Source organism: Coffea eugenioides, chromosome 2 (assembly GCF_003713205.1).
Source record: "Coffea eugenioides isolate CCC68of chromosome 2, Ceug_1.0, whole genome shotgun sequence".
NCBI lineage: Eukaryota > Viridiplantae > Streptophyta > Magnoliopsida > Gentianales > Rubiaceae > Coffea > Coffea eugenioides.
In genome coordinates this window covers 23,337,457-23,363,999 of record NC_040036.1, presented here as the reverse complement: position 1 = coordinate 23,363,999, position 26,543 = coordinate 23,337,457, and the positions used below count along the sequence as shown (strand labels likewise).

Here is a 26,543-nt window from a genome sequence, read left to right as displayed (position 1 = left end):
GTTATAATCTCTCTGTCAATTATTGTAGAAGTAAAAGAGAGGCGCTATTATATGTTCAGAAACTATAACTAATTGAATTGACACTTGCCCTTCGAAAATCCTTCTTGATGATCATGGACAGAGAGAAGAAGATAACGGGGAAGAAGACAGAATTGTGAGAGAAAGCCAGAGATATCACAATAAAGAATCAACAATGCTTAAGCAAGAAGGCAAGAGACCATCATCCCAAGATTCTCTTCTATCTTCAATCATTACTCATAAGCGGAGGCGGGCGGAACATCTAAAAAGAATTAACCCCAAGATTCTCCTCCATCCACAAAATCGCTCCAAAACTTTTACAACAAAACCAGCACAGAAGTTGAAAAGAAAAGAAAGGAAAGATGCTCTCATGAGTTACATTTCTTTATAAACATTTGCCTCACTAATAACAGCAGTAATTAAGAATTAGTGATGACTAATCAGGTATTCTGAAGTTGTTGCAACCAAAAATAAATCGAGTCCGTCCGTCCATGTGCGGTCGCGGTGGTGGCTAAAAGAAAATTACTCTTTCAATTCAACCATGCAAATAATAAAAAAAGTATTCTTCCTAGTCTTCTTTAATTTACTCCCTCTCGAAAGAAAGAAAGGGTAAAAAAGAGAACCGGTGGAGGTCCGTTTGAAGAGGAGCAGGTCATACGCTGAGGCCATCAAATCCGCACTGCTTGTAAGTGAGTGCTTGCTTCCTGGGGCTGATCACTATTGCGCAATCAACCGATACCTGCTCCCCCCCCCCCCCCAACAATTCAAATTCAATCATTAGACCAACCGAAACAGTAGTCTCTTTTGCACAGGACCTAGAGAGCAGAAAACAAACAAATGTTTCAAGATTTTTTTTGCTTTTATCTTCTTGTTTCCGTGAAACAACGGAAAGCATCTAATCCATCGGTGGGACAAAAATTACTACCAAGTGTCTTTTTAAGCGGCTAGCTAGCACATGCACAGAGCATGTTCTGTGGGAATCCCATTTTTTTATATTTGCCCAAAAAGTTTCCACATCATCTTTTTTTTTTAAAAAAAAATAAAAATAAAAAAGCATGCACGCGCCTGTTGCGGTGACGAGTTGCCACGGATCCAGAAAACAGTTGAATCCCCTGGGTGTTTTTCAAAAAGCAAAGAAACAAAAAACAGTCCAACCGGAGGCGGAGATAGATACTACATCATAAGTAGTATATGTTGATGAGGAGTCAATAGAATGACAAGCATTAAATTAAGCAAAAGGTCCAACTGATAAACAAGGCAAATGGAAGCTTATTTACCAATAATAATCACCTATCCAAAAAAGAAAAGCTTAGCATACCCAGCCCAAGAAGAAAACACAGAAAGAATTATTAATGACACTCTAAAAACGAAGCACATCCCTCCCAGAAATACAAGGGTACCGGTACTAATGCCACAGAGACACGGTAGTAAACCTAAGCCAATGGCCCCCAATAGTAATTTAATTTAATGGCATAATAGTAATATAAAAAAAAAAAGAAGCTGACGACATCCATCCAGCCAGCCGTAATCTCCTAGTAGTAGTCCCTGGAGGACCATAGGGGTGTCAACGGATCAGATTCGGACTGGAATTGAAAATTTCATATCTAAACCCGTTTTATGTATTAGAGCAGGACCCGACCCGTATATTCAATGGATCTTTAAATCCTAGAACCAAGTCCGAGTCTACCCCCAAAAGAGAAGATTCAAACGTAAACATTCTAAAATTAAATCCAAAACCAATAACAAATTCAATCTCCAAACTTAAATAAATCAAATTACAAAACTAAACCACTAATAACTCGCAATAGTCAATCCAAAACTAACCACAAATCAATCTACAAAGTCATTATTAAATTGTTAATTTGGTAAAAGAATGTATTTAAAAATATTTATATTTTATAATTATTAATATATTATTCAGGGATATGGATCGTAATCCTATATTTTGTATGTCAGTATGTGACCCGTTTTTTGTTAAAGCAAACGAGTACGGTCCGAGTTTGAGTATCAAAATTATTTTTCAACCCAAATTCAAAAAAATTTATTGAATTTGAGTCGGATCCGGACCCAAACCTCACCCGTTGACACCGCTACCTGGACCAGCGGACCATACCAGGGGCAGCCTAATAATCCTAGTCCTACTAACAGGCCTGGTAATACTATCGTTAATGCAAATACTCAGCCAACAACTCCCGCGTATTTTAGCCAACGGGAATCCAGCAGCCGGCGTACCTTAGCAACAGCACCCCCACAGTAACTTTCATTTTCTACACATGGAGCCCTCCCACTAGGTATCCCCACGCCGACAACAACCTCCCTGGCCACAACGCCCCACACACCCTCCTCCCCCAAAACCCCGTCCCCCCTGCGGCTGCGGAGGCCTTTCCCATAACCCATAATCCAGAGAGACCTGAGAAAACCAATAGTAAAGTAAGCCCTCCACACTCCTCAGTCCTCGTCACCATAGCGTTATAAGTAATTGTCAAATGATAATAAATAATGTCTGTTTTCCTATGCTAGTGATTAGTACTGTTTATTCGTTGACAAATGGGACACGCCACTACTAAAATTCTCAGTCCTTGGAAAGAGCATTTGGCAATTTGTCTTACAGAAAGAATCTACAAAGCAACTATACCACTGGTTTTTTTTCTTTTGGTGTATTGTGGGGGGCTTCGAGTGATAATGGGCTGCGACAACAATTGCAATAATTAATTGGAGGATGGTAAATTTTGGTAGTGGAGTACTGTTCGCAGTGATAATGGGGAGTAGAAATTACTACTAATAAATTAATCCACTAACCTGCACCCCAGGTGAAGTAAAGCCAAGAATCCGGATCTTAGCTCCAACATCCCCCAGCACCCGCAGCTCAACCCGATCATTGACGGTGGCGTCCCTCAGCAAATCGGCAGCATCGGTCTGGAGCAAGTTGACCCGGTCCACCGCAATGGTGGTCTGAACTTGGCGGACGCTATGGGCGGGCTGGTAGAACCCAGGAACAGTGCCCCGTCCCAAAGGGATCCCCCGGTACATCACCGTGAATTTGGAGTCGCCGTACTTGATCCCGACCTTATTATCGTTAGCGGCGGTGAAGAGCATCCTGATGGCTAGGGAGACAGAGGCAGAGGAGGAGGAGGTGGGGGTTGGGGTGGGATTGGGATTGGAGTTGATGCCGAGATACTGGACGCCGACGGATTGGAGGTCGAACTGGGGCTTCTTGGGCTTAATGGCGAGGACGACGACGAGGATGACGGCGAGGACGAGGAGGAAGAGCAAGGAGAAGAGGAGGAAGAGGCAGCAGCAGCAGCCTTTGAAGGAGGCCTTGGAGGAGGAGGAAGAAGAGTGAGGTGGGAAGTAATGGGAGTGAGGAGGAGCAGGAGGAGGGTGGGGTTGGTGGGTACTAAGAGCGGTAGCGTTGGTGGTGTTGCTGGGAGGTTGTGGTGGTGGTGGTGGGTGCGAGTGGTGGTGAGTGCCGTTGGTGGCGTTGGGTGGTCTGGAGGTCATTTTAGTATATAATGGGAGGTGGAAACTGGAAAGGGGGGCGGGGGGGGGGAGCCCCACCTCACGTCCTCAAATGGGTCGGTCGGTCTTTCTTCTTCTGTTGTTGTTGTCGCTGTATTTTCTTTCCTTTTTTGCTTTACTCTGTTATGTTTGCTTTGCTTGCTTTCCAAGAGAGATATACAGGGAAGGGGAAAAGATAGAAAAGAACCCCTCCTCCTCCTCCTCCTCCTCCTTATTCCTTAAGGCTCTCAAAGAAGAAGTGGGAACAAAAATAAAGAAGAAAATGAGAGCGAGTAAAGCAGTGTGGTTGCCGTGTTTGGTTAATGTCAAAAAGGTGAGCTACTTGGTATTACTCTATCAATTATGTGCATGTATGCATGTGTCCTTATTATACACTATACGCATGATGTGGGTGGCCCCTGGAATCGAAACCTCCCAGCAAACCCATTCATTCAAAGCCATATTCTTTTATTAGTTGAGTATTACTATTTATTATGGGATTGAGACTCTTTGCGCTTCTTTTTGTTTGGTTTATTGTAACCATCTACTCCTGCTCTAATTTATATTAAGAGGGTGATCAAAATTACGTCTAATTTATATTAAGAGGGTGATTCAACAAAATTACGATGAATTAACGTGAACTGAATCATTATCGAATCATATAAATGTAAGAGAAGCATCCACATAGATTTAAGAGAAACACCCGTTTAAAAAAGCATATGGAGAAGCAATCATGTAAATTTAAGAGAAATCACGTTTTAAGTGACAATTTTTAATGGGAGGCAAGGTTGATCCTCTCTGCTTCAAGAGGGAGTTGGTGTTTTTGTGCTCTGTCTCAGTGTTATATTTATTTAGGACTATTGCCCTGTGTGTCTTGTCAAGACAATTTGTGCGAAACCTTTCCCTTTTTTTTCTCTGTTTTTATCCAAAACAATAATCAGTTTAGTGACTCTTAACGACACTTTCGTTTTCTGATGCAGTGTACTAGTCCTAGTGAAGTGGCAGTTGACTAGCAATACACTAGCACAAATATTAAACCTTTTTCCTCGAGATAAAAACAGACTACCCTCACACGAGAATTCTTCCCAGTGGGACAATAATGAATGATTCCTAGGAACGACTTGTTACGTTTCTAGTAATTAGTGGGAATGCTTCCCAGCTCGGGCGGCTTGGGCAGAAATGTTGGTTTTTGGACAAGAGTGTGAAAAGGGAAAGAGGAAAAAAAAAAAAAAACAAACTCATGAGTAGAAGAGATTCCCGTGTTCAGTTTTTCATTTAGTTGACGTGCATTAGAAGAGTAGAGGCTAAATAGATTGTGCATAACTGCATACACTCACCCTTTTTTTGTAGGTAACTAACGTTCAACCTACTCCTTTAAATTTATCGCAATTTGGACTCTATAATAGATAGTACTAAAGTTGCAGTGATATAGATATGTATATATTTCACTCGTACAATCTGCTACCATTGTATACATAAAAATTTTATCAATGCAGTACACGAATTGAATAACGTAACGCCACAATTTAACAGCGAAGCTGTTATAATATTCTCAGACTTTCTGTCTATTCCTAACCAAATAATTCACCACCACAAACTACCGGATCGCATTAGAAAGTGCTAGCTAGTGCTTAGCCAAAACTCACCCGAAAGTCGGCCCCCCAGAGTTCCATCCATCCGCACTCACCAGCTAACCGAAGCGGCGGCATCAACATGACAAAATATCACACGTAAACGCTCTCAAGGATTGCGTTGAAATTAAAACATCCAACGACCCAACGCTCCAGGGAATGTCCAAAACATCCTGCGTCAGGCCGCTAATACTTCAAGTATCTAGCCATCCCAGGAACTATTTTTAGAAGGAAAAGCTTAAAAACCAATTAATGTATGTATACAACTAATTTAGCACACCTCTCCCAGTCGAATATTGTTTGACACCACAAAACTGGAGGGTTAAACAAGAACACACACAATACTCAACATCTAGTTAAATAAAACCATACCTATCAAAAAAATAGAAGCCAAGTAACAAGAAAAACTCAAATGACAAGAAACTACCAGACCAAAACCTACAAAATAACTAGGACAGGCTTCAGATATTACTAATCCTTGTTCTCAGGTTGTGGACTCCCATCTCCAGTTTCTGCTTTTGATGCTATTTCATCAACTCTCCTGCTGTTCTCATCAACATCCAGAACATCATCCATCATATCATCCTCCCCAACATTAATGTCTTCCACATCCTCCTCTTCTTCATTGCTGGTTCCACCAGGAATCTTTCTGGTCTTGGGACCATGCTCAAGCCTGTGGGTCTCAAGTTCCTTGTCCATTGTCTCCTGCAAATTTGCCATTTCATTGTTTGCTTTCCTACCTTTCCTTCCATTTTGCCACCTCTCTAGCTCCTTCTCAACATTTGCCACGTACTGCTCAACTATCTGTTTCTGGTATTGAGACAGCTCCTCTCTCCTTGCAGCTTTCCATTCTTGAAACATCTGATGATACCCAGGGAATAAGAACCAGTAAATCGTTAACACTGATACCAAAAAAAAAAATGTTGGACAAAATTAATTTTTTAGCTACAATCCCCACAGTTATACTGAAAAATCGCTGCCAACGTCTATTATGAACTTTTTAAGTCATAAATTCCGACAACCAACAGTGAAATGCAATAAAGTTCTACTGGTGCTGGAGGGCTATGAACAATTCTTCGACAGAATTTAACCATTGTTAGTGCTAATTATTGCTTCCTATATCCCGCATCAAAACTAGATAATAAGCTTAATTAGTTTCTGTATTCTTCTGTCGCTTTTGCACAGGCAAACAATACCCAAGTCTACAAGCAGGAATTGCAAACAGAACGCACCTGTTCTTTCTCCTGCTCAACCAACTGTACATCTTCATCCAATGGCTTGGCAAAAGCGTAATATATGGAAGGCTCCGCTTTTGTCCTAAAAAAGAAACACCCAGAAAAAGTAAAGAAAGAGTCATAAAACATGTTAAATGAACACGTTTGATCAACACAAATTCCTGCAAATTATGAAAGCAAATATCAATCAACTGCTTCAACATTCTCCACACGAGAAGAAACTTATCTTCGTGTCAATAAAATTGTGAATATGGACACTTTTGGACCAAAATTAGAAATAACCTGCAGTAAGCGACATAATAAAAAATTAGATCAGAGGTGACAACCAAGTTAAAAGTAAAAAGGACTCATCTCCAAAAGCTTGATCATAACTGTTCCATCCTACACACCTTATAAAATTGCCAAGTTTTTTGTGATGCTCACACCACCGAAGAAACAGCAGGTCCAGTTTCTTTTCTTCTGCCTTGGCTGCAACACGAGCTCTAAGAGTCTGGTAGAGAAAAAAGGGGGAATCCAATAGACAGTTTTAGAGAGTCACAAAGAACGATAAAAACACATGATATAAGAAAAACAGACCAAATCTCTCCTCCGCTTTTCCGCAATCTGTTCGCGCTCTTGTTGTCTAAGCCTTTCGCTTTCTTCACGTGCCCTTTGCTCAGCCTGCAATACATCCCCAGACACTTGTTTACTATTTAAATACTTGACTCAAACAAAAGCATAGCAGCTCCAAGGCAACAAAAACCACTGATACAAATATTATAAAGGAAATAATAAGCACTCACCCTTTTGAGTGAATCTGACCTACGCATGTATGCTTCTGATCCAGAAAGTTGCATGTCTTCTTTTCTGAACTTCTGGAAGTGTTTTAAGCAAATAAAAAAAAATTACTGACTTCCTTATTCAGATGTGTTACGGAAAAGAATAGGACCTGATACTTTTCCATTTTCTAAATACTGCAATGTGTAGTGACCACATAATTGTTCAAGCAAATATCAATTTATCAGGTACACAAATATTATATGATCAACCAGAGATGAACCAAAGGGAAGTCCTCTTGCTTTAGCAGAGAGGAATACACAGTGATCGGGTATAAATTTATTGGCTGAAATAACAGCCAAGAAGTAGCGGCCCACCACTTCATCCTAGATGGTTGATATCTTGACACCTCAGCCATGCTCCTAATTAGGCTATCCCTATCTCCCTTCCATCTCGCAGTTAAGTTTCGATGTACTACTAAGAAAAATAAACTTTGCCTCCTTGTCCATGTCTGAAGGCAAAAAGTTGTAATCTAATGTACACTCTGTGAAAAAAAAAAAAGAAAAAAAGAAAACCATGACAGGCTCAAACAGCCAACATGAGGCAAGCTTCTCACATTCAACAAATTGCAATACCTACACTTCATAGAACCAGCTTAAATAAGATCACTTGCAAGTTGCAATGCGTTTTAGTTCATTTAAAAAGAAGAAAGATTTAGAGAACCAAATCCAAATGATTAAGTGCCTGATGACAACTATGGCACGCTTCAATAGCATCACTCGCATTTCGTTTTAATTCATTTAAACACAACAAAGACATTCGAAATTGGACTCAAATCGTTAAGTAACCAATGACATCTGCAATGCAACAAAGAGGATATACTGAATTGCTATACCTCGAGGGTTCCACGAAGCTGGTTCAGCATCCTCTTGTTCCTGTTAACCAAACTAGGATCCTCATTCTTGGGCAATACTCTGGGAACATGCTCAGCTGGAGGAATGTCAAAGTCCTAAATGACATGATTGAAGACCAACTCAAATTTTCGAATTTCCACATTAAGAGAACAAACAGTGCATCATTGAAAACGGATTAAGACACTTCACCATTCTAGATGGCTTTTGATAACTAGCATCCCTCATAGACCAATTGGAGGGCTTCCTCTCACTCAGGGTAGGAGCTGAATTCCCAGCACCTTGTTCCACATCAGCAGGCTTGTTTGCCACTTCTTTCGCAGCAGCCGGAGAGGAAGCATCCTCAACAATCTCTCCATCCTCAACCTTCATTGACAACAAACAGTAAGTTCAGGCATCTCAATATGCAATAATAAAATGTGGCAGCAAAACAAAAGGTGGTTAGGGTTCCTTTGACAAAACCTTGAAGACAGCTGAAGAAAGTCGCTTTTTGGGAGGAGGTTGGTCTTCGGAATCGGTCCTATCAGCCTAAAAGACCCAGTTAAATAAAAAATTAACACCAACAAGTAACGAAACCTTTGGTGTAAAATGTGTCTGCAATTGAGGGGTAGAGGCAAGGGCATAGGGGTGAAGGCAAGACTTACAGGTCTAACAAAGCCACGCTGGCGGCCGCCGTTAGGGGCAAAATTGCGAGGAGCAGAGACGGATAAAGCACCGCGGCGGAGACCCCTTGGATCGCGAAGCCGCTCGGTAATCTAAGAAAGATGAATAAAACAACCGTATTACAGCAATTGTTTTGAGTTTAATTCCACATGCAAGCAATATGAATGGAGAAAAGGAAGACATAAATTTGAAGTAAAAAGGCTGGAATTAGTGGGAAAAAGATAACGAGGTTGGGCAGAAGATGAAGATGAAGATGAAGATGAACCTCGCGCTGTTGGCGATGGAGTTCTTCGATCTCTTTGCGAAGCTCTTCCTCAGTCTTCTCCACAGCAGCCATGGTATATTTTATGGTAAAAAAACAAAAAAAAAATCAAAATAAAAATGAAAAGGCCCAGCTATGTCTCTCCGCTACTTCACCTGGCACTGCTTTAATTGATATGATATGTAGATTGGGACTGAATCCTGCCTGTGCCTGGCCCTGGAGGAGCACCACACCAAAACCCTCGGCGCTCGCGTCTCACCACCTGCTATGCCAGGCTACTGGCTGGCCGCTTAATTAAGCAAAAAATAATTCACGTTTGGATGGTAGTTTTCCGGACACAAATTTTTACTTTTTTTTTCCCAACATGTTTTTTAATTATTTTTTATCCGAAGTATGTCAAATCAAATCGCTACACTAGGAGATCTATAATTTTACTAGATTAACTTTATAAATTCACACCCCTTCAATTCTTATTCAAAATTCACACATTATACAAATTTAGGTACGTCTCTATTCTATTTATATCCGCATCTCATCTAGAATTTTCTATTTTCATATATATAAATGAAAGGTCTCGAATTCGAAATCTTTCGTTACATTCCATTCCCTATATCATTCTTCCCGCCTTGTATAGAGTTTGATAACGTGGATGTATGATGAATTAGGCCCTACGAGTCAATTTGATTTACGCCATTTTAACACGCATTTAGAATTAATCTCGGCATAAATATTTTGTAATCCTTAAATAAGTACACATTTACTATTCCCTTAACGTATCAAAGTAATTAAATTAGGTTAGATTTGAGTTGAGCGTTGGAGTGATTCCAAAGATTCAACTCTGGTCATCTTCTCGATCCAGTTGGTCACCAATCAAATCAGCTCAATATCGATCAGTAATACTAATGATACAAAACAATCAATACATCGGTTGGTGTAAATTTAGGATGGAGGAATACGAACTTAACATATTCCTAAGTTTTCTTTCTCCCTCAAATATGAATATTGATTAAGAAACTTTTGGAGGAATATTTTTCTATGTAGACCATCTCACGAGGAAAGAAAAAATCGGCCTTCAAAACATACAAAGACTCTCTCAAAAAAGGGGGAAAAAAAAAAACAAAGACAGAAATTAGATGCTACATGCACAAGTCATCATCAATAGTTTGTTCACAGCTATTGATTTTATTGAGTATCTTTTACATGCCTCAAAAACCAAAATTTAGCTTGGTTCCGTGATCGCGATCTAGAATATTGTTGGGCTGTGCTATAGCAAACCCAGCGTCAAGGATCTGCTACGATGCCTACTAACTGGACCAATATATATGCTCAGTGGTGTTGGGCCTTTGAGTATTGTTGCTGGAGACTACCTATTGCAGATTGGACCAGTACGTCAAAAAAATTTTTGTGTCAATTTTAATTTTTGAATGGAATTTAGGTCAGGTATCTACTGTTTTTAAAGCTTTTAAAAATAAATTCTTAACCACACAAAAAATTAAATTTTGGTGAATTGGACCAAAAGCCTAATTTCCACCTATGCAATTTCTTTCCACCGTCCACCCATGCAGATTTTGCTATTGACAGTTTTTCAGCCTTGATCCGTCACGAGGGCTTGGGCCACACTCTGCAAAATTCACTAATTTGCAATTCAGCAGATGTATGAGTTTGAGTAGTAAAGCATTTCCTTTTGCAATGCATTTATTCTTTAATTCGAAGTTTGCTTTTTTTTTTTTTTTTTGGGGGTCAGTGGTAAAGTTCTGTCCAGTATCTTTCTCATTTCTTGCATGCTTTTCAGGTTAACCCAAAATAATCTCATTTTCATAGGCGATAGCTTTCTGTTTTTTGCCTTAGCCAGTAAAAGAGGAAGCTCTAAAAGAAAATAATCCGATGAATGTGCTGCATGATCAAACTTGCACTACCAAGAAAATAATTCGTCGAATGTTCTATACATCCTTTTTCAAACACCAGAAGGGGTTCAATAACTGGTGATCAAAGATAATAATTAAGTCAGTCCTAAGTGCTGACTGCTGAGAGAGTCTCTTGAGGGTTTTGCCTTCAAATACTTGCAGCCAAAAATGCACCAATTCAAGTGTCCGTTCCTGTGTTTAAGTTTAACTAGCTGACCTAAAGTTCTTCATTTGGATTCCTCTACTCTTAATCCACAAAATAGAAGATAGTTAGAAGATGGTTCGATGTTATTTCAAATAATCTCTTATTCAAGTACGCCAAAAATATAAGTTTTACCTTATGGTATTTATAAGATATACACCATTTAAAGGAGGCATGTGATGCTATAATTTGATATACGACTCACTTTTTTTTTCTTTTTAATGCGTTTTTCTGGTGCTCTAAGCTAAAATTCAAAGTACATATGGGACAAGAAATGAGTTCCTCGGATCCATATACCCCAGTTAGAAACTACACATGAAAATTCAGAGAAATTAATGAATGGTTCACCTATTTCATTAGCTTTTCCCCTTTGTTGTGGGGTGGCAACTCAACACCCTAAATCCGTACATCCTCTTCTAGCAGCCAGTAGTGCTAGGATGGGAATATTACTGAATACTAAATTCCACTTGAACAACCTTTTTAGTGGCTTTAAATTGCTAAGGTTATGTAGTTCCTTCCTTAGCCAGCTAAATGAACTATTACGGCTGTTTACAGGAAAATCTTCCCCTCGTAGGTGATAGGCCACGTCCATCGCTGGTGTATCATTCTTCAGAGAGCTGAACAACCTCATCAGCCTCCACTTTTTACCTATTATCACAATGTTGCCTCCCTAATCTGAATTGGTATCTAATAACAGAAATTGCACCACATTTAAATATTATTAGGTGCCCTAAACATGAAAGCTCCCGAAAGAGGGAATTGTGCTTGAAGATTTACCAGTATACAGATGGACAGCCATTTTTGGTTTGTAGGTTCTATTATCTTAAATACTTCCTCAAAATCACGATTAACTGAAAGTTCTAAAGAATTTGTATTGGGCCTCTTTCATCATGCAAATAAATCAAGGCTGTTTCAATATGAGAAATTGAGAAAGATGTACAATGCACTAGCCATATATAGTCTAGAAAGTGAAGCAAATTAGATGAGGGTTAGTGGTGAGCTAGATGGTAATCCTACTGTAGCCATTGATTAGTAGACCATAAATATATAGCAGTCTAGTTACCTAATCACTTGCAAACATTTCTGAATGGATGAACTTAGTCAAATTGCAGCATGTTATGTTCTTGCTCAAGATATATAACAGTACTAGAAAAATAAGGTATACGATGTATATTTGTCAAGGGACCTCGTAGATATTAGCTTGATATAGTAAAGATTGTAGCTAAACAAAAAATGATCATTTTCGTGGGAAACCAAATTAGAATGCTGCATAATTGCAATACCGACTTTATTTGCAGGTGTTCATATTTTTAGCTGTATTTCAGTGGCAAAAGAGAAAGGAAGTAAATCACTCTCTGAATGTAAATAAAGCTAATTGAGAAGAGCTACAAATGGATACAAGAGAGAAAAAAAAAATCAAAAGGTAAAACAAACTTACTTTCACGATGATTGATGGAGTTTAACAAGTTCACTAAAGTGCAAAATAGGGGAAAAGCCAAAAAAAAAAAAAAAACTAGTCTTAAATTCGTAAGTATTACATTTTCTACAACTACAGTAGTAGTATGATCCTCCAATCTGTGTTTGAACAAAACTTTAATGAATCAACATCAGCATCTCATTTTCATGGGGAATTTTGAATGGGCTTACCACCTGTGGAGAGAGATTCAAGAATCCAATTTTTGCTATTTGATGAGGTACCACCACCCTCACCATCTCTTGTGGGAATTAAAGAAGTTGCCATAGGAGGATGACTAGTGGTAGTAGTTTGGGTTTCCTTATTAATGAGGGAGGAAATTGCAGCCGCGACAGCAACCCTAAACTTAGGATCAGAAGCAATTGCACTCACATTTTCAGCCAATAACTTGTTTCCTTCGCCTTTAGGTCCAATCCCACCTTCCACTAGTTGACGAGGGAAAAGATCACTGACAATATTAGTAGCATTGTTTCCAATATAATTCCCTGGTAGTGGTTTAGGCATCCAAGAATGGCTCGGTTGCTGTGATGAAGAGCTAGCAATGGGAAATTGTCTCGCGTCAGCATTAACATTATGCGTGAGATCAAGAACGATCCCTTTAGACGGGTCATTTGGATGAATGTTTATCAGGTTTGATGCATAAGATAAAGATGGATTTATGAACTGAGGACTCTGGTAAGGAAATGGAGCTGATCGGTTGAAATTGGACATTATTCCATCTGATGAAAGAGGGTTACTAGAATCCAATAGCATAAATGATGCTGCTGCTGATGCTGTTGATGCCATTGCTGTTGCACCCACAGGCAATGGATGATTGTGTGTTCCTTCGTAGGTTGTGATCAGGATTGACATGTCCTCCAAGCATCTTTGCACCTACACTTATATGTACACGCATACATATAAAATAAACAAATCTAACAGTAGATGACAAATTAAGAAGGCCTAAAGGGAGGGCCCCCAAAAAAAAAAAACACACAGCGCACACACACAAACAAACACAATACACTGTACATGAGGACTAAAAGAATTCAAGATTCAAAATCAACTTCTTCTAAACATATTTACCTGTTTTCTTACTGGGCATCCTGGTGCTACAGTGCAACGATAGTAGGCTCGCGGGCAAGGATTTCCTTTCGCAATTTTTTGGCCGTATTTTCGCCATTGGCATCCATCGTTCATCTATGAAATGAAAGAAAACATTTATCATTTCCCATTTCTGAACTCAATGAGGTCATGAAAAGATTTGATCAAAATCTAAGCAACATATGTAGCACTGCTAAATAATTATCAAAACTTACTGTGGCAGCTTCACATCTGGCCCTGACAGAAACCCTAGCTTTTCTGTTGGGAGGGGAAGAAAGGTGGTTGGAGATTCCTCCTCCTAAACTGCTGCTCCTTTGTAGCTTATTTTGCATTGGTGTAATTAATGCTTTTGGGGTATCTTCCTTTTTCTCAATATTTCCCATGTATTCGTCTTCTTTCTCTTGGCTTGTACTACTGCTTTGCAGCGTCAACGACAGCCCTAATTCATGACGTTGTTTAGCATCATCTTCTTGAGCTGTAGATGGTGGTGTTTGATGATTCATTTCTAAAAATCTTGGACTTCCTTTGTTTTGCTCTTCATGACTGGGGCTGTTATTATTACCCGTAAGCGAAAGAAAAGTTCTTGGATCCTATAACAATCAAAGGAATTCCATCAAAATATTCAAACAAAATTCCTCGGCTATCTAGATGCTTAATAGTACTCCACTGGAGATGTTACCTTGGTTTGAATATTTTGTTGGACAACAGAAAATTTCATTTGTAGATCATAGTAATCTTTCATAGTTTGCTCTACTGCCTTTCTCAACACCTTATTTTCCTCTTTCATGCGGTCCATCTCCTGCTGTAATACTGATATCTAACAGTACAAAGTTTCAAACATCTATAGTAGTTCAGATTGTTAATTATTGGATTGGATCAAGACTGATACATGTATAATCTTTAATTTCTTTTAGATTGAGGATGTGGGGTTACGGGGATTCACATGAACTCTGACACGCAGTTCTACAGTGAATTCACATGCATGAGAGTTAGAAATAAAGATGGCGGTCGGGGTTTCAAAGAACACGAGATATACCTCTTCTGTCTTCATAGTTTCATCACATACGGAATTATCCACAGGTGTATGACCTTCTTGATCAACGGCTTCTCCTTCAACTTCTGTTTCTCTTTTTCCTTCGGCTGGAAATTTTCCTACTTCTTGGCGATGATGGTCATCTTGATCTTCTGTTGTTCTCTCTTCATGTTGAGCATCTAATTTGAGTGATAGATCAATTTCCATTCCAGTTTCTTCTGGTCCCATAGAAAACAAATGAGAAGTAGTATAAACTTCCTTGCAGCAGCTAGCTAGCCTATCCCTTTCTTTGTTGCTTTAATTATTTGTCTTTCTTTAATTTTCTCTGTGCTTCTTTTGAGGCACCGAAGTCAATTCCCTCGTCTCTAAGACGTATAATTAGAATTAGACATACAAGGACGCATCTTAGTTTTGACTTTTTAACTGGATCTTTGATCACACCATAAATATTTTCATAAGCAAGTACAAGAATAATAATAACCCATACAAGCGGCATAATATTTACCTAGATTGTATAATCACTAAAGTGCCCCTAACAAGAACTACTACCATATTGCTACATGGGGTTTATCCTAGCTATAAGCAGTTTGGTAATCGATTTGACCCAAATTCGTTGAAGTTTGTTTGTTTAGACATCAATTCAAGCCTAAACATGATTTCAAACTTAAAAATATTAACAAATCAATAACAATTTTCACAATATTCAACTCGACATGTTCTAGAATATATAAGACAAATAAATTTCATAAAAATATACCTATAGTTCCCTTCTTTAACTCAAAATAACAAACATATAGTAATATTCTTGTATCTTGAATAGGCATAATTGATTTTAATCACATTCCTAATTCATCATAATTGATTGTATATGTTTGAACTCGGTGCTTTGATAAGCCAAACCAAGTTCTCCATTAATATACATCTGAAATTTCATACCAAACTCGATTAGTTTCTTTCAAAAAACTTTCAAATACAAGTCAAGTTCAAACATTTCTTTTAATTTTCAAATTAATGCTAAACATACCTCTGTAGAATTGGTTGAAACTTATTTTCAGCCCTATTTTTATTTGTTGAATTATAGACCAAGATAGTGTAGTCTCTCTCTCTCTCTCTATATATATATATAATACAAATCTATTGTAAATAGAAAGTTGTAACTTTCATGTTTTGTTAGAATTAGGGATGCATCTTTTCATATCAATTGTCTTTGATTAGTCGTGAATGCAAAAGAAATAGTTGTAACGGAGTTTCCACTTTCTCGTTGTACTATTTATTAAATATGTGCAAGAATTAAACACTAGACTCAGTCTTTGCCCCTTCTGCTCTGGCAACAATAGTCCACACAGCACACCGTGGATTTACCTCTGTCTACAAGGAACAAATATTATGTTGGCAATTTTCTAATACAACAAATAAACAGAGATACAATTTACACGGAAAATTTTTTCTAGTCTTATGGATATGTAAGTGAAGATTTTTTTTTTTCCCTTGTTCTTTTGGTAATGATTTGAAGCAATTTGCAAATAATCCAATACATACACAAAGTCTGCCGCCAGCACATAATTTATATACTGAATACTGGTATTTCTCTAATGCAGATGGATCAAGGATTCAAATCTTGTTAGGCTAAAAGGGAAATCAGGGAGGAAAGTTCTGACGTCATTCATCCATTTAATTAGGGAATTCGAGCCCTGTACGAAATCCCACAGCTGGATAAAAATTAAGGGCCTTGGGATCAGATCATGAAATTGTCAACTGGGATACCCTCACACACCATTCCACGCTTTATGATTATAAGATTTCATTTGTTTAATTAACTTAGCTGCCTCCTCCAATGTTGAGAAGACATGAACTAAACAAGATTATCGGTATTCTGAGATGGCTGTGCATGTAACCTGATCGAGATGCATTGATTTCTTCAGGCTCGGAGCTTATTATGGGAGCTTAAGCAATTGTTCGAAGTATGCATGATAAAGTTTTTTAAATTAAATTCTTAATTACTGCATTATTCCTTTATGAATTTTTGACGGATGGAACCTGAAAAATGCAAACTGACATTGGAATTGATCAATATAATTAAGCTTCTAACGTTTGATGAGAATTTGGTTTGAGTATGAATCCAAGTCCATCATCTTGAGTTGTTAATTAATTGCGCGCTATCATTTGGTTTGAGTCCAAATGTAGTTAATAGTCATCATCTTGAGTTGTTTAATCTCGTTGATCAAAGTCTTAATTAATGGGCTTAATATTATTAATCTCGTTTGGTTTGAGTATAAATCCCAAGTCTATCACGTTTTCATGCAATTCGTACCCATGTTTTAGTTGGACTGCTTGATCTGATGGATAAATCTCCATGCTTGTTTGTTGACCATTAAACTTCAAAAAGCACAAGCTAGGTTGTTGAAGCATGAATCTGACCAATAAAAATCTATAGCTTCCGACCAATAAATTAAGTTGCTGAAGTCCATTTATGGAATTCATTCTTCTCCCTTATTGGAGGATTATTTAGGTTTCGAAACATAAACCACCAAGGAGAAGAAACCAAAAGTCTAAGGCTGCAGGCTACTTGGACAAAAATTTTAACTGGCTTTTGTTATGCTACTGGTATTTATTGAAGAGTTTTAGTACTGCCAGTTTCGAGAATCTTTGTAAGTAACAGGAAGAGGAAGTGACAATGGAGAAAGAGAAGGTTCACTTACACAAATATAACACCAAATCCTCTAATCGGATTATCCACCATATTTATTGCTCATCACATGATTAAGAGGAAAAAATAATACCCCACCAAAAAGAAGAAGGGAAAAAAAAAACCTGAGATTCAAGAAGAAGCAAGAGTTCGTTGAAATCTGTCTATCCCACTTTCTTGATTAGTAGTAGTTGGATGGAAAGAGACGACTTTCACAGGAAAAGATGTGTGAGCGTGGACTTAGAGGAAGAGCAAGCGTCGCCGCAGCAAATTCCCACGTTGATTATTCTATAGTATATAAGACAGTCCAATGAGCACTTGGAAAGAAACAAAACCAGGAAAGAGTTCATAGCTTGTAAATCGATTCCAATTCTCTATCTCTCATCTCATGCATGCACATATATATATATATTGCCTACTAATTAATCAAGGAGGTTGTTCCACTCTCTTGAGCTTCTTGACCAAGGTCTGATCCTTCTTTTTAGATACTTCATCATATAAACACCTATGGATCTAGCCTTAATTAAAAATGATGATCATCCGTCTTAGTGGAACCGTGCAAGTCCCTAAAAAATCCAGCAATAAATTAACTGGCGGAGATCCCCATTGCACTTTGTACCGGGAACCCTCTAGGAAGGTGTGGTGCGTTGAGAAATCTAATTTTCAAATAAGACATTTCATAAGATAAAGAGTCGTTAGTTTTTTCTCGAGTGTAGGTTCTGTATTTATACGTCCAAAACCCTATATATCATATGTCTTTGTGTGTGTGTATATGTGTGTGCGTGTGTGTAAAATTGGCCACGACTCAATTACCTACATTATCAGCTAAGCGAGGGAGATAATCCAAGAGAAAGTATGATTACAAACAATCAAGTATTGGTTGAAATTAACTCCAAATCTGAATTCAACAACTTTCATACGACACTGTACTTATGCTTTGCTCTTTTTTCTTTTTTTTTATCGATGCGATAGATTCTATACTATACCTACTCCTGCTCTATACTAGGAGGGAGGGGATGGATCCAAATGGACTAATGAAAAATTTGGAGAAGATTGAACCACCATCGGATCAAATCGGTGCATCTGCACCCGCCGGTGAAACTTATAAAAAAATCCTGCAAAAAAAATGCAAATCAAAGGATTTGATCCCCTAATTGCATCCAAGAGGTTGGTTAAATACTTATGCTTTAAAGGTGTTGGTTAAATGCAACTGCTCCAAAGGTAGTTGGTTAAATACTTATGCTTTACTCAAGCGTCAAGAAGCAAAAGATTCTTTGTTTAACCTGTCAAATACTCGGACAGTAAAAGGTGATGTGTCAACTCTAAAACCTATCAAGTTGCTTAGTGAAAAGACATTTTACCAAATGAATAAAAGCCATTGGAAGAGAGGATATCATTAATTTCTCAAAGACTATAAATAGTCCGAAAAACGTTGCGTTGCCATCAATTTCCTGTCTTCATTTAGATAAACGATTTGTTTATTTTCATGGGGTTAAACAGATTTGTCCTTTGTAATATTTCCAAGGAAAATTCACAGACTCTCCCAATGTGGCGTACCTAACGGCCAAGTTCATGACTTTTGTAGTTTGTGATTGACCAATGTTGTTGTATGGCTTCCTGCGTCTGTATGTCCGCTTCAGCATCAAATAATAAATGTGGTGGAAACTAGGAAAGTTTTATCTTATACATCGAACGAGAGAGCTTGACCATTTCACCGTATAGAGGATAGAAGTCAAGTCACCACGCTGGCTCCTCTCCTTTTTCTTCCTCCACCGCACAAGAAGATATGGCAACATGACAGGTTGGGCAAAAATGGCTGATATTTATATACTGGTATGTATAAAGGCACGAGTATAAAAGTCCCATTGGATAATACTGTCCTGTCCTGTCCTATATACAGTAAAGAAAGGCTTTTTTTTTTTGTAGATTTCAAACTATTAATTTGTTCTGGCACAAGCTAGATTGATATTCATAGGCAGCATGTTAGGAAACAAATATAGGACAAGAGGGAAACCATTTTTGGGCAAGGAAGTCAATCCGTCTTTCAAATGCTGGTACTCCAAGTGAAGTCAATAGCGTGATTCATAGCCTGTTCTAAGCATGATACATTAATCCCAGTTTCATACCATGGAGGTATCTTTCATATCCATTCCCTTTTGTCACCACCCAGAATATTATATTTGTACTCATGTGCATTTTTAAACTGTTCTAGTCAACTTGTCTGACACGGCTTAATATGATTCCAGATGACTTGATCTTCCTTTATTTTCGGCATCGTTTTGTCAACATGACGACCGCAAGAATGAGCAGACGCTAGCTACATCAACGAATAAGATCATCCTTTTTCTTATATATATTTTTTAATTTCTTACAGTTGTAAAGTATTTTCTCTTATTTGGAGTCATATGAAAAAAAAAAAAAAAATGCATGGACTCTTTTTTTGATTGTTATTTCAAATTAAAGTTGCTTGAGAAATATTCTTCGATACCAATTTTAAATCCTTATTTTATACACTAAAATTCTCAAAATCACGAGTTATGCCGTGAAACAGAAGAGAGTAATAAATTATAAAGTATATATGCAGTTCGCTAAAAGAAAAAAAGGGAAGAAGACGGTTCCACCAACATTGCTACCACTCATTATTTGATTCAATCTTATGGACATGGAAAGACTCCTAGTATTCAGTTTCTTTTTTTAATTACATAATTTAAAAAAAAAAAAGTGGGAGTTAATCAAGGACCAATCAATTCTTGGGGACTGAGATATGTTATACTAGTATAGTATGCATAAAGAAAGAGAAAGTATAGTTGACCCGACACTACTGGTTCGTCTGCCTTAGACCTCTCTACACTTTTTGCCAATATCAAATTTCGATCCAAAGAGCACTTGCAGTTGCACATGGAATGAATGCAAACCTTCGAGTGACGAAGAAACATTTTGGATCGTCACCATTTGCTGCTTTTGGTTTTCCATCTTCTCTCTTTATTTAAAAAGAAAAAAAAGACTCTCCAAGTTTCGTTTCATTTCCCCTCTCAATATTCATAAGTTGGTACTTACCCAGTTTCAGGGACCTCGAGAATGCGTCCTTTCCCGGTCCGCGTCACGTCTAGCCATTATTTTGGACTAGATCTTCTTCTTCTTCTTCATTCGTATTTTTAATGGCGTGATAAAGCAACTGAACAGAAGAATTTGGTGTTCTGACGATAGACCCAACTTGGCCTGCAAGTGACCAGAGTCGCAAGGTAATTGTGGCAACGGATCAAAAGATTGGGCTAGCCCAGTTTAATATTTTCTGACACGACCGTGAACTTCATTGAAAATTTCCAGAAGATTAAGAGCAAAATGCTAGTGCAAGCTTTTTACCATCATTCTTCTCTTTTTTCCATTCCACTCCATCATGTTTACAGCGGCCCGGCATGGCATTGAAAAGCTTGCACTTTTATCAAACATATCAAATACTAACTAATTGTAGACTTCTAAACAGACGAAATCGAGAGAGGGAGACGGCACTTGCATGAACCCTTCCAATGCTTCGCCTTCTCCATGCATTAACTTTAAATAATACTATATAATCAACAGTTGCGGATAAGATCAAAAGAAAGTGAAGATTCCCAAAAATTATTCTTTCTTCTTTTCCCCTTTCTAACCCAATAAAGAAACCATATCTTATCAATTTGGATTTAACCCTTCCTCAAAACTCAAAACTGATCTACCCACATTTTGCAGCTGCAGCAGCAGCAGCAGCATTACAGTAACCTATTCCTATATTTCTCATCCCAAGTCCTAGCTCACAAAATTTCTAAGATCTTATAGCAGGCAAAGCAACATTTCAGTAAGTCATCATCAGAACCCGTCCACCTGTTTCTTATTCCTACCATTCACTTCCCTCAAAATGCATGGATTCTTCTTGCAGTAGCTACCTGAATTTCGCGATTTTCCATCTGAATACTCTAGAAAAGAACAAAAAAAAGTCAAAAATCCTTAAAAATGCCTCCCCAACTTAATTCCATTAAAACCAGCACTAGTTCGGTAAAATCAAGACTCCAACTTCGAGTCAGATCCAGAAGAAATAGCACCAATAGCACCGTGTGAGCTGAGCAGCAACGGAAACTTCGGTTGCACTCCTTGTAAACTTTTCGAGGACGGCTTTGAATTCATATACTGCCAAGAAAATTACATACTAGTTTAGTATTAAAGAAACTAGGGCATACATAGCTAGCTTGTTCAATGCAAGTTAAAGAGGAGTTCCTATCCACAACCTCCTCTTGACTACTAAAAGCATACTTAATTCTTGGACCCATTACAACCATACCGTACCTTACTCCAATCCCTAAAGAAAGCATTAATCTCCTCCTCCGTAAGACCATCCTCATCGGCATTTTCCTGCCAACCAAGTTGGTGTAAAAATGCAGCCTCTTCCTCCTCTGAAAACAGTGGAAGAGATCTTGAATGGTTGCCGAACAAGTTATTCTCAGTATGCTGGCAACCATTCAGGCGGTCTAATGATGGCACATCTTCGTCCTCAGGAATAACAGGAGCAGGGGTAACTTCTAGTTCACCAGGCTCATCAAGAGTCGAGGCTGACACAGCAGAACCAGCGTCTGCAACAGAAGAAGAGCTCGGCATAGATTTTTTCCTCATAAGATTAAAAAAGTCATTTCGACTCTGAGCTTGAGAACTTGGTTTCTTCTCCAACATTGGAAGGGCATGCTTGCGCTCAGCACCAGGGGAAACAGGATTGATTGCAGGGCCCCTTGAGGTAGCCAATCCAGTCACCGATGTCGCAACACCAAGGCCTGAAGTTGCTGCCCTGGTACTACTTGTTGGGCTCAAGGTATCCTTTGAAGCAGTAGACACACCATTCCGCTCTCTTGGAGGCTTGAGAACAAGAAGCTTTCCAGCATTACTTGTCTTTGAAGCATCTGTTTTAACAGGCCCGCCACGCAATGAAGGACTCAGAAGAGGAGATGAAACTGGATGCTGCGGCTGTCCAGCTTTTGCTTTTCCTTTATCAGAAGAATTCAAAATCTGAAACAAAGGTTTCAAACATTGACCTCAAATGCATGTAGTAGGTGGACTAAATATAGCATTCAAACCACCTAAAGCGATCCTCCTATAATACCATCTTAGTAAAAAATCTACATAGATCAAATCATAACTTCCGTTAACAAAATTATAACAACAACAACAAAAAAGACAATGACAACAATAATATTAGACAGTTTCCCATTGAGTATGTTTCCTTATAGTTTATTTTCATTTCATATTAGGAACGGGTCAGATAATAAATGGAAGACTATGGACAAAACATTATAAGCACCAAATATTCTGCATAGTGGGCCAATAAAAGGTGAGGTGGGCTCCAATTATTTACATCCTCACTCAATACTGGTAAGCGAAAAGAAAGAAATGGAAAATATCCTTAGCAACCACGCCTCCACAAACCATAAACAAACATGGGAATGGGCACGGACTTAATGAAACAACCAAAAAACCAATTGAATAACCACTTCCCTTGCTTTTTCCTTACAGTTCCCATCTCATTCTAAGAAACAAAAAGAAAAAGAGCCATCTCATTCTATTTCCATGGGTTTGATCGTCATTTAGTGAACTTTAGTGCATCTTTTCCTTCTGTGTTAAAAAACAATGTGCTGAAGATATGTTATCACCTTGGAGGACTAAAATGATATTAACTGAATAAAATTTTAAAAAAATTATACATTTTTTTTCCTACTGTACAAGATCAAAACATTGATACTATCAAAAAATGGGTGGCTCCACATGCTATGCTATAAATGTCAAGGAAGAAATCTAATGGGTAGAAGTAAGGATTCTACGAATGACAACAAATAGAGCAAACCTACCTTGTCCATGTTGACACCTAGATGTGAAAATCATGTTCACTTTAAAAATTTAGCTATGTGTTATTTGTGTCTAATTAATCCTTTAGGATATTTTGCCACTTTTTACGGCCAAACTCATCATACTTTTCTCTGAGCTTAAATTATTTCATAGGTTTTCACTTTCTAATCTAGGCCTCTTCAATTTTTCTCTAAAGCCTGCACCAAAAAGTAGCTCTATGAAGTCCATTCACACAATAAAATCTGCCAATCCACATGATGAGCACTCAGATATGCAGCACAAATACCCCTAGCTTCTGTACAAAAGGAAAATAAAATGCTGAATTTGGGATAAAAGAAATAGAACATATCAATCAACAATCACTTCACCACAGCTGACTCGACCTTATTTTAAGACACCTGTTGATACTGGAAATGGATCTTCTCATGACACATTCATTCCAAGTCCATTCACCAAAAACCATACTTAACAGTGATTAATGGACTTGAATTAATGTTTCATGAGAAAATCCATTGCACAGGCTACCACTTAAAGTATAACATATCTTACTACACACCAAAGTTCAGAACGGCTAACTACTTAAATTAAGGAGAAAAAATGAGTAATATATAAAGCTACAACTTCCTGTAGTCCCCTGTCACCTCTATATTCCAAGTTGTACCCAAGTTTACACTGTCCTTATAGCTACTACACAGGTACATGTGAATTACTCTTGAACAGACTTATAAACATACAGGCTGTCAAGCATGACAGCTTTATATAATTTGCCGAACTTGTGAAACAAGAAATAAAGAATAACCTGAATCTGACAGCCACAGAATCTTCTAGTTCCCATCTCATTACTAATTTGCAACTAATGGAATCTATCACACACTTCCCTTCTAACATCACTGTGACCAAGAGATGTGGGCATTCTCAAAATGAATCCTCTCATCAGACAAAACATTAAGAGATGAATTAAAATAATAGCTAGAGAAGATAAACAAAATATAACAAAAGCAATGCAATCATCAGAAAGCAATATAAATAACCAAGCATTCTAACATCAAGTAAAGATTGTAACAACTCTTACCGACGGTTTAGGCATTGATGGAGTCATTGGAATCAATTGGCGAGATTGTCTTATAGCCAGTTCTTCAAGCCTTTGTGTTCCAGAAGTTATCTGGATTATAGAAAGAAATAGCATAAGCAACAAAGAATCTGAAGAATGCCTGAGAAACAAAGAAGCATTCAAAGGTACCTTTGGGGCAGCTTGAACACGAGGACCCTGAGCAACAGTTTCAGCCATATTGAGACCAGCGGAAGTGCTTGAGGGCAAAGAAGCAGAACTAGGCAGCGAAGCTTGTCGCCCAGGTGAAAGTCCAGTACCGCCACCTCCAACAATTGCAGGAACCTCTGCCAGAGCTGAAGTCCATTTATCCCCAGCAATGATAGCTGAGGCACTAATTGGCAAACCATGAATGGCAGTATTTAATCCAGGAGAAGGGACTCTTCCTACCTCAGAAGTTGCTTGTCTTTCTTCTGATCCAAGGGAAGGAAAATCTCTTTCAAATACAACTTTGTGTACAGTGCCAACTGAATCACCCTTATCAAGCAGGCTATTTCCATCAGTACTTTTGTTTCTACTGGCAGAATTTGAGTCAGCTATTGATCTTTTAGGCCAAACCTCATTGCGCTTCCGAGAAACCATTGACTGAGAACGCCTTAATCCATCGTTCTCAAAATTGCCAGGAAAATTATTACCAGGTGGATCTAAATAATCCCGGTGCTTATGGCCTCCAACAACTAAGTTATCTCTATCACGAGGCTCATACAGGTCCTTATCCCAATCCCTACCACGGTGATTCCTCCCAAAACTACTGTACGACTGCATCTGACCAGAACCATTACTACTGGAACTCCGGCGAAAATATGATGCGGAAGTTCGATCGGAAACAGAAGATCGCCCTATTTCATGATCATTATGATTGACCGAGGACTTGTTTCTAGCAAGTTTTGATACAGCATGATCATCTATAACAAACAAAACTAAGATATTGACATCATATTACATAAAATACTTGTATTTAAGAACAACAAATCACTAAACAAAAGCTTACAAAAACTTTACCTGATGGTGAAAGTGGATGGGATGTTGTCCCACTTCCAGTTACACTTCCGCTGCTTTTCAACCATTCTGGAACTAATGAGGGTTCACTTCTTTCCATAGCTGACACAGCACATGTTCATGAAACTAAAAGGAAAAAAACCAACTTCCCTTAAATTCCCAACAGCTTCCTCATGTCCGACCACATTTCCCCTGACAATCCTAACTGTCTTTGTAAAATTCTAAAAAATGCAACACCAATTTCAGCCTATTCTAACCCAAAAAGCCCCTCAAACGCATGGCTTATCTTTAACTACCAAATTATTAGAATTGTCAGCACAACATCTTTATCTCAATCCTTCCATGGCTACAATATAACAAAAGAATCTGAACTGTTCTATTAACAATAGCTGGGTTCCGCCTCTATGTACTGTACACCTATGTATTTAGTGTAAGCCAGTCGAGTGGGCAATAGCTCGACTAGGTTTCAAAAACCAAGAACAAGAAAAACTCCTTTATCTATCTGTTATATCAGTGCCCAAGGCCAACTGTTTGATGTTCAACAAGGGCTTCTCAAGGCCACCATATTTCCCCAAAAACAAAATAACAAGTACCCTGAATCACAACCCAGACAGTAATGGGCCTTTCCGTCATGCAAAACAACCACAATAATGATTCCTTCTTGGGGGAAACCAAAACCCAATGAAGAGAATAGCAAAAATAATCAAACCCTAGGCACCAATATGATCAAAAGAAATAAATATCCCCTCTTTAAAACCCTAAGGGCAATAACAGTCCAGTTATACCAGGAAAAATGTATAAGAAAATTTCAGATTATCGTGCCTAAATTCGTTAACACAGCAACAGCGGGGTTGATGACAATTAAGGAAAAAACTGATGTGTATACCCCGAAAGAGTCTGGTAAAAGAACGATACTGCGCCGTTTTGGGTCTGGGCAGACGCCGCCTTTGTTGTTTTCTGCCCTTTTCAGGCTATGGAAGTTTCTGGAAGGATAGAACAAGAAAGCCAAGGAAGAGTTGTGTTCACCTTCTTTGTTTTTCAAAAGAGGGAAGAATATAGTAGTATTATGCAATATTTGGCGGACGCTTTTGGTAGTTTTAGAGAGAGAAAGTTGCAGTAGTAGTAAAGAGAGACGCCGGGAGAAGGATTGGGAGGGCTTTGTTGTTGGGGAAGACGAAAGAAAGATTTTATCTGTGTATTCGTGTGACACAGGAGAGA

General features: G+C 38.3%; 4 protein-coding genes across 4 annotated transcripts; all 4 read right to left on the bottom strand.

The window, feature by feature from the left end:
* Window positions 1-220: 220 nt before the first annotated feature.
* Window positions 221-3,925, bottom strand: LOC113763429. Its single transcript, XM_027307245.1, has 2 exons — window positions 2,818-3,925; window positions 221-757 (listed from the first exon to the last, which is right to left on the bottom strand). Exons 1-2 carry the CDS (start codon window positions 3,517-3,519, stop codon window positions 671-673), a joined length of 789 nt encoding a protein of 262 aa, XP_027163046.1. The 5' UTR covers window positions 3,520-3,925; the 3' UTR covers window positions 221-670.
* A 1,384-nt stretch (window positions 3,926-5,309) lies between these two features.
* On the bottom strand, window positions 5,310-9,239 carry LOC113763069 (pinin). The gene is made up of 10 exons (XM_027306763.1): window positions 8,978-9,239; window positions 8,694-8,804; window positions 8,512-8,577; window positions 8,242-8,415; window positions 8,034-8,147; window positions 7,165-7,236; window positions 6,959-7,042; window positions 6,772-6,872; window positions 6,380-6,464; window positions 5,310-6,008 (listed from the first exon to the last, which is right to left on the bottom strand). The coding sequence occupies exons 1-10, from the start codon at window positions 9,047-9,049 to the stop codon at window positions 5,619-5,621; spliced, it is 1,269 nt and encodes a 422-aa protein (XP_027162564.1). The 5' UTR covers window positions 9,050-9,239; the 3' UTR covers window positions 5,310-5,618.
* Window positions 9,240-12,701: 3,462 nt separating this feature from the next.
* Window positions 12,702-14,898, bottom strand: LOC113759277 (probable WRKY transcription factor 9). The gene is made up of 5 exons (XM_027301843.1): window positions 14,674-14,898; window positions 14,317-14,454; window positions 13,853-14,227; window positions 13,620-13,733; window positions 12,702-13,427 (listed from the first exon to the last, which is right to left on the bottom strand). Exons 1-5 carry the CDS (start codon window positions 14,896-14,898, stop codon window positions 12,702-12,704), a joined length of 1,578 nt encoding a protein of 525 aa, XP_027157644.1.
* Window positions 14,899-20,673: 5,775 nt separating this feature from the next.
* LOC113761410 (endochitinase A-like) lies at window positions 20,674-26,523 on the bottom strand. The gene is made up of 5 exons (XM_027304384.1): window positions 25,329-26,523; window positions 24,459-25,231; window positions 24,291-24,380; window positions 21,674-22,384; window positions 20,674-21,517 (listed from the first exon to the last, which is right to left on the bottom strand). The coding sequence occupies exons 1-5, from the start codon at window positions 25,423-25,425 to the stop codon at window positions 21,392-21,394; spliced, it is 1,797 nt and encodes a 598-aa protein (XP_027160185.1). The 5' UTR covers window positions 25,426-26,523; the 3' UTR covers window positions 20,674-21,391.
* Between the last annotated feature and the right edge of the window lie 20 nt (window positions 26,524-26,543).